This window comes from Aquila chrysaetos, chromosome 3 (genome assembly GCF_900496995.4).
Source record: "Aquila chrysaetos chrysaetos chromosome 3, bAquChr1.4, whole genome shotgun sequence".
In the NCBI taxonomy this organism is placed as follows: Eukaryota; Metazoa; Chordata; class Aves; order Accipitriformes; family Accipitridae; genus Aquila; species Aquila chrysaetos.
Genome location: NC_044006.1, coordinates 2,739,372 through 2,754,331, shown reverse-complemented (window position 1 = coordinate 2,754,331; position 14,960 = coordinate 2,739,372). Strand labels below are relative to the sequence as shown.

Sequence of the window (14,960 nt, the reverse complement as noted above, 5' to 3'; positions counted from 1 at the left end):
CGAGAGTGGCATAGGGCGGTGTAAAACTCTTCAGGTTAATGCACTCAAGCAATTAAACTGCGCAGCGCCCAGTTGAAGGAACCTATGGCGTAAGGCAGGGTCTGTCCTGGGTCTGGCTCTGTTCAGTGGAGCAGTCACCTTGAGTGCTGGAAGCAGGAGGGACAGCGCGACACAGTCCTACAGGCTCTGGGAAGATTGCAGAAGTGTTCTGGAAAATCTCAAGGATGAAATTCAATAGGGACAAGCAGAAAGTATTAAGCTTAGGCAGGAATAATTAACTACAGGTATACAGGATGTAGAACAAATAGCTAAGAGGCAATTCAGTAGAAAAAGATCTGGGGTTGCAGAGAATCACCAGCCCACAATGTCAAGTTGTTGTGGAAAAGACAAGGATAATACTCAAGTATTTATAGCTAGAGGTATCGACTCTAAGACAGGTGAAGCCACTTCTGCTTTCCTCAGTGCTGGTAAGCACTGACTACTTTTGGGATACTGCTCTTCAAGAAGGATGAGGTCCAACTGAGGAGCACACAGAGAAGAATGACGAGAGACAGAGTTGGTGCAGGAGGGGCAGGGATGGACCCGGTGACCTCTTCCGTCTCAAGCCTCTGTTTTCAGTAGGAGTGCAAACAGCAGTTTAAATGGTGGTTTCAATACATGAGTGTCTCGCGCAATGCTTCATGTTTGGGCTGGAATAGGGGTGTACGGGGGCTCCCGTCCCCAGCACATCTAAAAGCTGGAAACGGAGCAAAGGGATTTCACACTCCAGGCAGGTTGACTACCTTGTGTCAGAGCACTGCATTGTGGTACCGAAGTAGCTGCTGAATATAATTGGGCAGCAATGTATGGGCATCTACTCTGCATTAATCAGGGCTGGAATTTTGCCTTTGCTTAGATACGTGCAACCCACAACAGTAGACTTTGTCCCCAAAGCCCAGTGCTAACTCATTTGTGCCTACGGGCAATCTGTGAGCCAGATGCTTGGATGGCATGAACTAGCTTGGGGATGCCTGGGAACTCGACTGACTCATTTCTTCCCCTGCTGCAGCTCTCCATCGCTGGAAATGTGGCAAGTGCTGTCCTGCCAGACTTGCAGAAGAACACTGACTATAAAATATCCATCTGGGCCTATTACAAAGATGGTGCTCGAAGCGACACGGTTTCTGTTCAGCACAGGACCAGTAAGTGATCAGTGCTCGGTATCCACAGCCTAGGGATAATAAACGGGGCACAGAATGCCTCAGAACCCATCACAGACCAGCAGCTCAGATCTGGTCATCTCCAGCTCTGAAAACCCAAACCTGACTGTCTGAAAGGGGCTGGAGATATTTAGCCTTCTGTCTTAAAGTGTTCTGAATTTGCCCTGAGAAAAATAGGCTGGGCAAACACAAGCAGGCTGGTGCATCTTAGAAGGCATCTGCTACCCTTGCGTTGTGTTTCACATCACAGAATACGTTGCTTTCCCCACCCTTGCTTCTGTGTAGTGTATCGATGCAAATGAATTGGCTTTCTGTAGGGTGTTCAGCTGAACGTGTCACTGTGCTGCCTAATGAATGTTTCCTGTTAGTAAAATATTGTCTGCTAAGGAGGGTGAGGATTTCTTCAGCTACGTCATTGCTGAGCTGTGCTTCATCTGCGGGCACTTACAAAAATGAGAGAGAATCCTGCAGGCAGACTCTGCCTTGGAAGCATTATCTAAATCTCGCTTTGTACAGGCAGGATATGAGGTTAAAAAGTGGCACTCCCAGAGGTCCTCTTAATTAATATTGCCTGTATAATGGCTTTGTTGGCAGTGAATGGAATACAATTCATTCAACAGCAGCAGTCCTCGCCTCCTCCGTCTCTCAGCTCTCAACCTCCTTTGCAGAAATAAACTCATTTAGGCTGGTGTTGAGCTGATGAAGCTCAGAGCAAATGGCAATCTTGGAATAAGAAGCTCAGGTTTTAATAATGACTAATAATAACATTTGTTTACAGAAAGCTACTTCAGGCCAGTACCTAGAAGCTGCATACTGACAAAAAAAAAAAAAAAAAAAGCTTGCATTCTACAGGTATATAATGATAAAGGGACAATTAGAGCTGTTTAGAGGCTTTGGAAAATGAACGGCTATGCTTTAAGCCATGAATTACAAAATGTCAGAGGAGCTCCCTCAGCCCACTGCAAATGACATGTGATGGTGCCCTTCTAGGCATATTTGAACAAGCCAGTCCTTGCTGGTGTTGGCACCCCGGTGGGACATGGAAGGCAATTTGACTTCTGCTTGTCAGCTGCTGTCCTTGTTCAGGAACAAGGATGCCTTAGGGATGTCAGAATTTGCCCTGCTGCAAGAAGAAAGCAAAGCGCTCAGAAAAATCAGGTGTGCAGCTGGGCAGCCAAACCGGAGTCTCAGTACCTGGGTGCTGCTGGTCAGTTTGCATGAGCAGTCAGAACAGTGCCACACGCTTCTCAGGGCCAATATTTGCATGTACAATCAATGTCTTTGATGGTGGTTCTTTCTTTTTAATGTTTTAAGTAAGAAGTGCCCACAGGGGAGAAATGGCACAGGAGAAGGGATGGCTGATGCTTTTCAGGAGGCAGGGCTGATCTCGGGCAGTTCAGAGGACACTTGGGCATGGCAGCAAATTGAATAAGGCTTGTGCGATGGACGTATGGGAAGATGTGGCACTAGGCAGGACTCTGGGAAATTCTGGGATGTGGTATACTTCAAACCTTTACTGTTTCAAGCAAAAAGTACCACCTTGTACTGTGCAATTACAAGTGGTTAGGATGTCCAACAGGGTCTGTCTATGTGTCAGAGCTGGCGAATGGTAACACATTCACCTAGGGCATGGCAATCTCTTATGTTATCTGGAAAACCCCAAACCCTTGGTTTGATTTTTGAGTGCTCTCCACCCTAATTTTACATTGTAAAATGAAATTCTGGGTGCTGGAACACCAATGAAAGCTATCTAGTTCTCCTCAGGATGGCAGACTTTGGGTTGCTTGGTGAATAGCAGTGATCAGGCTGTGCTAAACAAAACCAAAAGTACGTGTTAGGGGAGGTTGAGAAACCAGTCTTCTTTCATCATTGCTTTTCTCTTTTCCTCTCTTGGCAACATCCTCTTATATAGGAATAGGTCAAGTCACAAAATTTTTCTTAAAAATGTCTCGGTAGACTTTGCAAGAAACACTGAAGTTTAAGGGCAGTGGCTGAAGTGAAACTCAGCAGGAAGCACTGATAACACAAGCTTCTCTCCCTGTCCTTCATCCTCCCCAGAATACATTCTGCTCTGAAGGTTAAGGGAAAAAAAATGCCAGGTCAGAGCAATGCTCTTTGCATGCTGGTTTTGTGAAATGGAACCATGTTCTTCCCCTGGGCAGGAGATGAGAACACAAAGTTCATTTTATTCAGGACCACTAATCCCTCTCACCCCACCTGAAACATCCATTTCAAAGCTGAATGGGTTATACTCAAGGGACCCTGCAGACACCAGTCCCTCACAGACAACAGCTCATCAGAAACATCATCCTCTTATAGAAACCAAAACCATTCATTGCTGTGATGTGTCATTTGGTAGGCTTGGGATGAGGTTTCTCCTCTTCCTGGTAGGAAGAAAATTTGTTTCAAACTTATGGTTTGAGATTTATCCCCAATGGCTTTATGAACTCAGCTTAAAATGGCTGAAGCTTTAGCTGGAAAAGGAACAAAAGTTGGAGGCAGTGATATGGTACAGGCCCCTTCTTATCTTCTTATCTAGCTTAGCACTTAGTGTTTAAGCTGTAATGGTGTAATTAAATATTCAGAGAGAGCAAGAGGGAGTAAAAATTACTTTTGGAGTTAAGATGTGTAGCTGGAAAAACTCAGGTCCTCGGCCTTTTTAAAAAATTATTATTATTTATTTGAATATTTAACTATTTACATGGAGTGAGATCATTCCAGGAGGAGGGCACCCCTCCGCGCTGCTGTGCTAGTGTGGGAGGGCTGACAACCCCCTCTCTCCTTCCATCAGTCTGGTCCCTCCCTGCCATTCCCTTAATTTACATGAGCCTGAAACCCAAGCAAAAACTGGGTGCCAAAGGGAGTGCTTTAGTTGTCACAAAATGCATGGTGCGAGTGGTATTTGTTCAATTCTTAGTCTCAACTAGAGAAAAAAAAAGAAAAAGTTTAGGATTATTTTTTAGTAACCCAGATAAGCAAACCTTTCTCTGCAGACTTACCAAGAAGCAGAGCAGGAACAAAAGCGCACTGATCTATTTACCACGGATAACAAAGTTGTTACCTTGTACTTAAACATGGTTCTGATGTTTCTTCTTGTCTCTCTGTTATATTTAGACTGAAGTCTCATTTGGTTTAAGAGCTCTCCTTTCAGTACGTTACTATAAATTGTCAAGTGTAACAAACTCCTTATCCTTGACCAAAGGCTCTACATGGCGATCATTTGTCATATTAATAAACAACATTAGTGATACTTCAAACAGATACAAACCTTTCACTCAAGCTAGTGGGAGTGCAGAAGATGCTCTTTGGGAGAGGAAGCTGCTGGGACGCGGAGGCGTTGCTGAGCAATAATCCTTGGAAGATGCTGGAAGGGGTGGCTTTTGATCCTGCTGAGAAGCAGACAGTGACGTCTCTTGTACTGAGGGGAAGTTGTTTCATCCAGGCTGAGGAAAAGGAGCTCGAACAAAATAAAACAGTCACCTGCTTGTTCTGAAGGACAAGGATATTGGGGTCTCTCTCTCTGCCACGGTGTTTCAGGACTGAGGCTCTGCGGCAGCAGTGATGTGAATGAGGGTTGCAGGACATGTTAGCAGTCCGTGGTGACACAGGGGCTCTCCCCACAGCAAAGGGGCTGTGACATGACTTGGGAACCTGGATGCAAGGGCAGCCCTTTAAGGTATTTTTTATATATAACTGAATTTCAGCAGTATAACAAGTTATTGAAGCTGTCAGTTGAAATATGCTGTCACCATAAATGGCTGGGTATTGCTCACCATCCTTGCTCAGCTTAGCTCAAATCCTACCCAGGAGTTTAAAGTGAAGTTGCATTGTGTCCCAGGCTCAGTGGAGAAATGGTTACGTGTTAAGCCACCGTATCCCAGGTGTGTTTCTGAATCTCAATTGTTTGCTAACATGGGCTTTTCCAGGCAGAGGGACAAATGGACCAGGCTGCAACAGGACAGCCCATGTATTCTGTTGGTCCATCAGAATAAGAACCACAGAGGTGGGGCCATGAAAGGAGTCCCACAGCTTAGGCAAGATGAGACAAAAATTAGTAAATATGGACTCGGGAAGGTCTTCCCAAATTTGGCAATGTAACCCCTCCTCATCCTCCCCATCTGCTCAGAAAGTGTCTCTTGGAAGTTTTTACCACCGGGGCAGAGCACGCGAGCGTGTCTCATCCTCTTCCGTGCAAAGAGCTAGAGAGCAGTTTGGATGGGAACTGCTGCTGAAGCTGGGCTGAGCTACCCTGGCTGACTTTGCACTGAAGTGGATTACAAAGTGCTTATGTGCCCTGTTGCTCTAGCTAAGCTGTGCCAGCAGCATCTCCAGCCTGGGACTGATAAATCTCTTCAAGTTCTTTATCCAGCTCCTCAATGAGCTCTGCCTAACAAAGCATACATTGCAAATAAAAAGGATTGAAATGTGGGGAAGAAGCTTCAACCCATGGCAGCAAGGGAAAAAACATGACCTATATAATCACTGCAGATGAGTATTTTGATGAAGTGGACTCCAGGGTTTTACTTTTATTTGAAAATGTGCCTGTGATGCTGGTTAGACCCCAGAGCAAGCAGGCTGGGATTCCTCCTATGGAGGAGCAGAGGGGTTCAAGAGGTTGTCGAAGACACAGGTGGTGTCCTCTCTGTCAGAGATGCTTCTCTCCTCCTGGGCAGCATCACGAGGTGACCTTTCCCCTGGCTGTCAGATCCATGCCATCAAATTCTGCCGGGCCTGGGGGCTTTCCAGAATAAACCCAACTCAGAAGACTTTCCCTAACTTTCCCTTTAAAGTTCACTTAAACAGAGCCTCCACTTACCTCAGCTGAAGGAAATAGCCAGTGCAGCCAGCAAAGATGCAGACGTATAGCACAGCACTAATAATAGTGCTGCTGAAGTGACTTTACCTCCCACACTTGTTTTCTTCTCCGCTTTACCTTGCGGTGATGCACAGCAACAGCCTCCAGCCTGATTCAGCTGCTAGCAATCTTGGTTCAGCTTCAGTAAAGGTAAGCTCATTTTATACAGAAAAGGGAAGGAGGATCAATGAAGATGCAAATGATCTTCATTTAACCTGTGCTCTAAGGTCACCCTAGACTTTGCTGGGTGGGCAGAAGAGCCTTACAGGTAAAACCGCAGAATAGAAATCTCATAGCCTGGGTGTGTGTCCTTGACTGTCTTTAGGGCTCACCCATCATTTTTAGTCCCTTCTGAATAAAATGCTTCCTTTTCTCTGTGCAAGGCTTCTGTGTCTTCACACCAGCATGGGTTCAAGGCCAGACACATACACTTACGCTGAGCAAGACACTGCTTGGAAATAAGCTCCAGGAGTAGATGACCCCACACTGTCGAGCCCCTTGTTTGAACAGCGGATGGATTTAGCCCCCTCTGCTTTTCTCTTAAAGACTTTCAACCCCTGCTTGGAGAAATCACTCCAGCATAACAGCCTCTGTTGCTAGGTCCGGTTTGACACACAGCAGGACCCCAGGGAAAGAAATGCATTTACATAATTAAAAATTGCTCAGCTTCGGTCTCTGGCAAACCCTTTTCTGGCTGACCACGGCTCAACCCATCACCTGTTTGGGATACAGCCATACGTCGCAGTGTAGGGCCAGAAAAGGGAGAGTAGCTCAGGCACCGTACCTGATCCCCTCCTCGAGGCTGTGGGTGTTGGTGTGAGAAGCGCTAGACAAAACTGTTGTGTGCTGGCTGCTCTGGGTTTTTTTAGAATATTTTTAAAACAGAAAGAAAAAGCTGGAAAATACTAGAAATTATGATGGATTAACTTTGATTAGTGATCCAGGTTTAATTGGCAATAAAGATGTCATCCAGTGTGTCTCCAGATCCTTGATGAAATTCAATTGCAGTTTGGGTCTTTATGAAGGGTATCCTTTGGTGTTTGTCTGTGATGTATACAAAGGACCTCTTTTCCTTGTGCTTCCAGGACTCTTCCCCGCTTCCAAGATTTTTTCCCATGTCCTAAGCTTCGAATTGCTGAATGCTTGAGTTGCACTGTGTTGTACTTGGGCAATCCTCATCCCTCTAGAATCTCTTTTCTCTCTTGCCCGGTCCCCAAGGTGACTGCTTCTGCTCTGAGAGTTGGTTAACAGCACAGCAGAGCACTGAAGTGTTCAGAAATGGGCTTGGAAGCAAGTGCTGCTGGTCCTGTTTATAGACATTACTACCTGCCTTTTATGCCGTTCACCTTTAATCCCTGCTGCAGATTCCCGGAGCCCACCCACCAACCTCTTCATTGACTCTGAGACCCCCACCAGCCTCCAGCTCCACTGGACCCCCCCTGACGGCCGCGTACAACACTACAAAATCACTTACAACCCTGTTTCTGATGCCGGTGCTCAGCAAACAGTAAGTCTCTAGCTCCTTTGTACGTGACAGGCACTGGACCAGAGGGACATGGGGACAATTTCATGCCCAGGGGAACTCTGCTCACTCCAGTGGGGTTTACCATAAGGATAGCTGGTTCGCAGGAGTATAAAAATAAATCTCTTCCTGTGACTTGCTGGTGCGTTGCTTTGTGAAAAGGACCTCCAGGCTTCTTTGCGCTTAAGATATTTGTGTCCACCAAAGCTGCTAATAATGCAGCTTTCTCCCCTCCCTGAAATGAGGTGGGGAATTTTCGGAGGCAGAGGGGTTGAGGATAAACCTACTGCCCCTCTGACTTAGGGAGGTTAAATATTAACCTTTTAAAACCCAGATTTTCTACTCAAACCCAGACCGGTTGCCATGTTACAAGGCACTTCTGACCCATTTGCATGGGGAATATTGGGGTCTTTACATAAGGAAATACTCTTCTGTTGGACGTGACCGGTGTGATGGCAATGCATAGCCAGGCTTCTTCGGCTTGCTGTCACCGTTGCCTGAACTAAGCAGGGGTGCTGCCCCGAGCCCCGCTGTGCCAGGACTCGCCACTAGAACCCCTCCATGTAACTCCGGGGTGTGAGCAAGAGCTGTAGCGGGAAGCCTGCCCAAATGTTAGGCTCTTTTTCCACCCCACTGTAGATCATGGCTTCTGGCAAAAGCAGCAGCGTGACCTTGCAGTCGCTGCTGCCTGATCGAGCCTACAAGGTGATTCTTTCTGCCATCCACTACACGGGAGAGAGCGAAAGCACGTCCACGACAGGCCGGACGGGTAAGTGTATCAGTCAGCACGTGCATGTTCTTCATAACTTTCCATCCATCAGTCTCGAGGCAATCTCTACCAGGGCAGCAATGTCCGTGCTTGCACTGGGCTGCGGGCAAGGCCAGGGTTTTGCTCAGCAGGGGAGACTACTAGCCTTGAAAAGGGAAAATTCTGCCTCAACTTCTGCACTCCTCCCCTGTATTATTTGCAATTCCAGGATGACCGGGAAGGGCTGGTGACCATCCGGGTCTCGAGCCAGGCAACTCCGTCCTGAATAACAGAGCTCACGTGTGCATTGCTTTCTCTTTCAGCTCCTGTGTTGTCTAAATTCCCTTCGGTACGAGGATTCGTTCCATCTAAAACAGAGGGTAAATCACCTCCTATAAAGTCTTGCTTTGGGTTTTTTTCCGTAACAAATCGCACCGTGTGGGCTCTGCAGGGCAGGCAGGAGTGAGTATGTCATTTCTTGACAGATGCCTCTGGGGACTGTCCAAGGACAGCCAGAAGCCACATAACTTCTTAATATCAGACTCACTTAGTAAAATGACTGATAGTATTTTTAGAGGATTTCTGCACAACTTGACCAAAATGGAGCAAAAGGAATGTTGACATGTTTTAAATTAAAGTTCCCTCTGAAGTCCCTTATTAAATTTAATGAGCATATGTTCTCATATGCTGATATAAAGCAAACTATTAAATGGATTAGGAAGAAATGTTGAATTAACAGGGTTATAAAAAGTGGTTAAGAAGCAAATATTAGACTACAGATATTATGGCAGTAATGCCTTTTCCTGTCTATTTGAAATGATTCTAAACAAAACTTCAGTTTTAAAATGTATTGGGGAAAGGCACAAAGGAAGAATGAAGCACATTAAATAAGAAAATTTTTGTCTGTACCCGGCAAAGAGCATATCAGACTAAGTTTTCAAGTGGCTTATTGAGGAAACCTATAGGTGTTCAGACAACAGTGGAAAAGTCCTGTGAACTTTCAAGTAGAAAACAATCCTCCCATAAGGTTGATGAGTCACCTTGTAGAATTTAATATAGATGTTTGGCTATGATAGCTGAAAAGACAATAGGAGAAATACTAAATTCTATATATTTTATAAAGTAACATTTTTTAAGAAGTGGAGATGATATGCAATAATTCTGGCAAAACTGTTCGATGTGCAGTAAAAGACTCAAATATCAATATGTTACCAAATTATTGGGAAAAGTGGTCTGATGTTGCAGGAGTGAATGTTTATTGTATAGCGAATAACTGCATTTGCCTGGGACCTGGGGAGAAAATCAAAAACCAAAGAGAACAACAAGACAGCAGGAATCCTAGGCTGGAAAGTCTAGAAAAAATCTTCAAAACAGAAGTGCATACTGCCAGTGCCAAGGATCCTTACCCTGACTCTGATATGCTTTGCCTAAGTTGAGCATTGCCGGATCAAAGAGCTGTGAGCAATCCAAGTGCCTTCAGCCTGGGAAGGAGGTGAGGATTGCCAGGGATGACAGCAAGAGGGACCGTGGGGTCTGGGCAAGGGTCAGAAGGAGCTCCCTGACTCCCAAACAAGAAAGTCAGATACCTGGTAAATGGGCAAGTTTATAGCCCGCTTATATAACTTTGGGGGGATTTCTTATTATTTTTTTTTTTTTCTTCATCATGCTTCAATTCTGAGCAATGCCTTTGGAAAGCTGGTTGGATTCTGGGAGGGGAAGGGAGAGAGCAGTGTATAGCTTGTAGACATAAGTCAGATCATCCTGGGTGTATGACATTGCTCCACAACCAGGGGCTGGTCAAGCTCAAAGAGATGGTTTTGAGGCTCAAGTTTCAGTAACTGATTTCTTCACTGATTTCCATAGATGCCTTCAATCGTTTCATACCCAATTCTACAGGAATTATGGTATGTACACATAAAACTACGCATCAGGTTGAATAATGGAGGTCATGGCAACTTGTAGGTCTTTGTGGCTTAACTCCTGGCTTCAGCAGTCCCATGACCATCAGAGTACTAGGTTTGGGTGCCCTTTCTTTGTTGTATGTCTTGATCATGAAGAATGGCATTCAGTCTTCTATAGACTTAGGAATCTCGGGTGCCTTGAGGAGGGTAAGTCACCCCCTTTAAATTTTTTACACATTTTACAAAAGTTACGTATGGAAAATTGGAAGCCCTGCTTTTCTGATGAGGGATGAAATGGCATTGATGCAAGAATAGCAATAGCAAGGCTATAACGAAGCCTCAGTGTAATGATCTGCTAGAATTGATTATACTGATGACCTAGAAAACCATTTCTGAAATAGCCCTTCTTGTCAAGTGTCCTTGATTTTCAGGGACATTTCTCATTTTGCGTCAAGCATTCCCTTTGTCCCAGCTCCATCTGGCATCCATGGCCTGGGATTTACATGGCAGCAGATAATTGAAAGTAGCATTCGTGCGCTGTTTTCTAAAACACCCTCTCACCTGAGCCTTATAAATGGAGACTGCTCATAACCATGGTGCCTCATGTTCCAGTTTCACATCCCAGTTTTTTCTCCTCTGATTTTGCTTTCTGTCCTTTGGCATCTTAGAGGATTCATCAAGGGAATTTCTGAAAGGCAAACTGCAAAACTTTGCTAAAACTCTTTGTGTTTCCCTAAAGAGTTCAAAAGCCAAACTCTCAGGCTGAGATACATTTTTTTTTTTTTTTTCTGTGTGTATTTTGAGTTTCGGGTACAAATTTGGAACTGCAGATATCTTTACCGTACAACACCATTAAGGTGCATGTTGCAGTAAAAGCACTGTTTAAAAAAAAAAGTGTTTTGATGCCTGTTTTTAAAGAGAAACTTGCAGGACATGATGCTCCCTTGTATTTCATATTGTAAGGTGCCAGGTGAGTTAGTCAAAAGAAAGCAATCATGAAGATGTTTGATGATGAAAGACAGTATTTTTATTTTTGTGATGGACAAGCCAAGGAACAACCTTTATGTTTGCATAAACATAAATTCTCTCTTTCTTTCTCTCTCTCTCCATATATATATAAGCAAGGCTAAAGACCAGGCTCTGAATTAAGCTCTAGAATATTCTGTTTCGCTGTTTTTCCATTGGTCTACCTAGAGGAACTGTATTTACTTTGCTTCCATAATCCCCTACCGTCTTTTTTTTCCCTAACAGTTTTTCCCTTTTCTTTTCTTCTCACAGCCTGCCCCACCATCAGCTCTACCAAAGGCTCCGTACGAGGTACAGTAGCATATCAAGCCCCAGTGGTGCTGGGCTGTGAATGTGAAAACACTACCTGGTGTAGGCTTTTGAGAAATATGCAAGAGCTGAGCAGGGGGAAAATGGTTTCCCTGTCCTAAGGGAAAGGGGAGAAGTCTGAGAACCAAAATAGGAAAATTTCCTTTATCGGGTAGAAGAGTATTCTGCACTAACTGAACTGCTATGCCCCTGCTGTTCCTCCAGCTCCTGCTCTCAGCTGTTAGTGCTTAATGCCAGGATTTTCACTGGCCTTAAGGAAGCTAGGCTTCAAATGGCTGTTGAATTTCAAGAGGATTTCAATTCCTAACTCATATAGGCTCCTTAAGAAAAACTCAGTCCGTCACCAAGATCACCTTTGCATCCTCTAGAGGAGCTACAGATACCCAAAGAGCTCTCTGCAGTCAGGCTGTACAGACTTTGCTAGGGTAGCAAGTTCTCATTTCTCCTGTCTATGCCATAACCCCTCTTCATGCTGTTGGGGTTGCTGTATGTATTTGTTACTTAGAAAGCAATTAGTCCTGGTTATAAAGTGATATCACCTCCTTCCCGAAGAGCTTTGTGATATGGGTGGGACTGAGAAATACTCCACATCAGAGATAAATGGCTCTCAAGTAGGTAATTTCTTTTGGCAAACTCCCTAGTACTGTTGGAAAATGAAAAAAAAAAAAAACCCCAAAAAAACCCCCACCCTGGACTAATACCCAGGCAAAATAAAAAATCAAGCCAAGAAACTGTAAAAGATTGTAAACGGTGAAGGGGTGAGGGAATCCAGACTGAAAGCACCGTGTTGTAATGAAGTTGTAGCCTTTCCATTTGCTAAAGAACGAGCTATCTCCTTCATCCCAGCCTGCTGCAAACTCAGATAAACTAAAAAAAGAATCCCAATTGCAAGATCTTGTCTTACTGAACAGAAAACTGAAATGAGAAAATGACTCGGAGCTTTAACGATGAGCTGGGAGAGTGAGATGAAGCTGCACGAGCCAGGGAGGCGATGTCAGAGATGTCAAGGGAGAATCTCTGTAGACCGCATAAGGCAGGTCACCCCTGGGTGTCTCGTGAAAATAGAGAGAAATGGAAATGCTCGTATTTCAAAGTTCTTTCCTAATTTTTCTGACTCTTACATGTAAGTCATTTCAGAGCAGAAATAATTCTCTCTCCCTACTAGCAATTACTGGACTGATTCCATGTCGTTTGAAGATAATATTTTTGCATCTAGTTGAAAAGGAGAAATTGTTGGAGTAACTTCTTTCTCATATGTTTTTCATTCTGAAGATTTGAAAACACAGTTGTGAAAGTCTCCATCCTTAGTCTACTCTTCTCCAAGAGGAGGAGATTACAGCAAATGTGTACAGAGGGTACAGACACAAACTATTTTCCTTGGCTGCCACTTATGAAGTACACTCCAGGTTTCTAGAGAGTTTGCGCAGCCTTGTTGGTGTCCGGGTTCCTATGGCGTTTTCTCCTATTGCCTTCTCCATGCTAGCTAGAGGCTAATTCTACCTGCTCTTCAATCACACTTTTGCACTCTTTTCTAATCACTTATTTTTCTGTTTGTCTTTGTTCCAGGATTTGATATGATGGAAGTTTTTGGCTTGGTAGAGAAGGAATATGCCTCCATTAAAGGCGTAGCTATGGAGCCATTCATATTCAGCGGTTCCCGTACCTTCACCCTGTTCAGAGACACTCAGCTCACCCTGAGGACCAGGTGGGAGTGGAGCTGTGACCGGTGTCATCATCATCATCAGTCTCATGCATACATGTTAGCTATGCTCACAGCAAAGGAAGATCACTGATTTGTGGATGAATGATGCAGCCCCACTGGAAACTTCAAAATGAAATGATAAAGATGATGAGCTAAATCAAACCATAAGTAGACTGAAACGAATGCCAGAGTATTTTTCCTTACTATATTAAGAAATTAACCTCTGACTTTTCTCAAGATGAGTAGGGAATATGTCAGGCAGAAGTTAAGGGGACGCAATAGGGGTATTCATTATATTTTTCGTGTGGCCAAACATTTTCACAGTGAGGTTTTTCCTTTTTACAAAATCACTTTTTCCACCAGTGTTAGTTGCTGTGATGGACATAAGGATCATGTCATGTCTGGACACTGCACCATTCTTTAGGCATTCTGTCCACAACCACGTACACTTTGGTGATGGTAGTTTGAGGTCACATTTTTGTCTTCAATCCCTTCTCCCAGCATCTCTGCTTTGGAGACAGATCTTTGCTTTAGAAAATATTTGTCTCATAGCTGCTCTCTGCAGCTTGGTATTTATTGATGAGAGGGAATAGCCACTGACTGGGTTGTGATTTGAACCTGTTTCGTTGTGTACGAGGCTTCTCTGCAGGGTCCCAAGCAGGCCAGGCAGCTCCCATCACCTCACTCATTTTTTGCAACTATAAATCAGGAATGATCTGACTCCTGACATTCAGTGTTACTTTGTTTAAAGCCTAATTACTGAGGCACTGGCTCAGTTTAATCTTAGTTAAAGAAGCAAAGCTTCTTAGAGTAAACAGAGTGGGGGAGATCCAGAGAACTCTTTGGTCTAAATACTCAGAAAATTATGGGCAAATCCTTTTGTTCAGCTGATACATATGCCTTTCCAAGGACATTACTCCTTCAGAAACAGAGAGAGAAATAAGAACCTGGCATTATTTATGAATCAGTCCTGAAAAGATGCTTGATGAGTTGTGTATATGCCCATGCAAATGTGTCCTGTTTCAGATTACAGGCATAACCAATTTGACCTTCCTCGTTGCCTTGTATCCTCTCGCTGCTGCTCCTGCCCACTCTGCTCCGGTGGGTTTGGCAGTGGCTGCAGAGGGAGCTGGGTCGTGCCAGCAGATGCTGACATGCGTCGCTGCACGGTCCTGAGTTCCAGCACTGAGCCCACATTTTGCAGCTGGGACGCGGGGACCCGTAGGGTGCTTTCTGCTTATCCCTGAAGGGCACTTACACTGATTTCTGCCAAGGCTTAAAGATTTACCCCGTGATACGTGACGACCATTCCTCCTTCTTAAACAGGAGACCTGGGGGAGTGTTTTGGAGCCTGGCAGGGATGTTTTGTAAGCTACTGCTGGGCTCTCTTTTGAAAAGCATTAAGGCTGCACTCGCTGCGTCTTGGCATTCCCCGAGGCAGCTCTGGCAGTGATGGACTGACATCGACTGCTCCACCTGGATATGCCCCCCGGCGCGAGGCGAAGGCCCTTGAGGGCTCATCGCTCAACACAGGCTTCGACAGCCTGAGAGGGATGCACAAAATAGGGGCCAGGCTCTCTCCTGCCGTATCGTCTTCAGCTCCCGGGTGGTGGTGGGGGGGATGCTTTTCCAGGCCACCCTGTCCAAGAAACCCAACAGATGAGTCCCGTCTGTAGGATGTTGTCTTCTGGCTCTCGC

General features: G+C 44.9%; 1 protein-coding gene across 4 annotated transcripts in view; it reads left to right on the top strand.

Annotated features, from left to right (window-relative positions):
* The window catches only part of COL20A1 (collagen type XX alpha 1 chain), a 54,352-nt gene that overhangs the window by 22,621 nt on the left and 16,771 nt on the right, over window positions 1–14,960 (top strand). For all 4 annotated transcript variants that reach the window (XM_030007798.2, XM_041122147.1, XM_030007799.1 and 1 more), the window contains exons 18-23: window positions 1,049–1,181; window positions 7,419–7,561; window positions 8,216–8,345; window positions 8,648–8,704; window positions 11,504–11,542; window positions 13,127–13,265. In XM_030007798.2, the coding sequence (XP_029863658.1) occupies window positions 1,049–1,181; window positions 7,419–7,561; window positions 8,216–8,345; window positions 8,648–8,704; window positions 11,504–11,542; window positions 13,127–13,265 (641 nt within the window). The remainder of the gene's footprint in view (window positions 1–1,048; window positions 1,182–7,418; window positions 7,562–8,215; window positions 8,346–8,647; window positions 8,705–11,503; window positions 11,543–13,126; window positions 13,266–14,960) is intronic.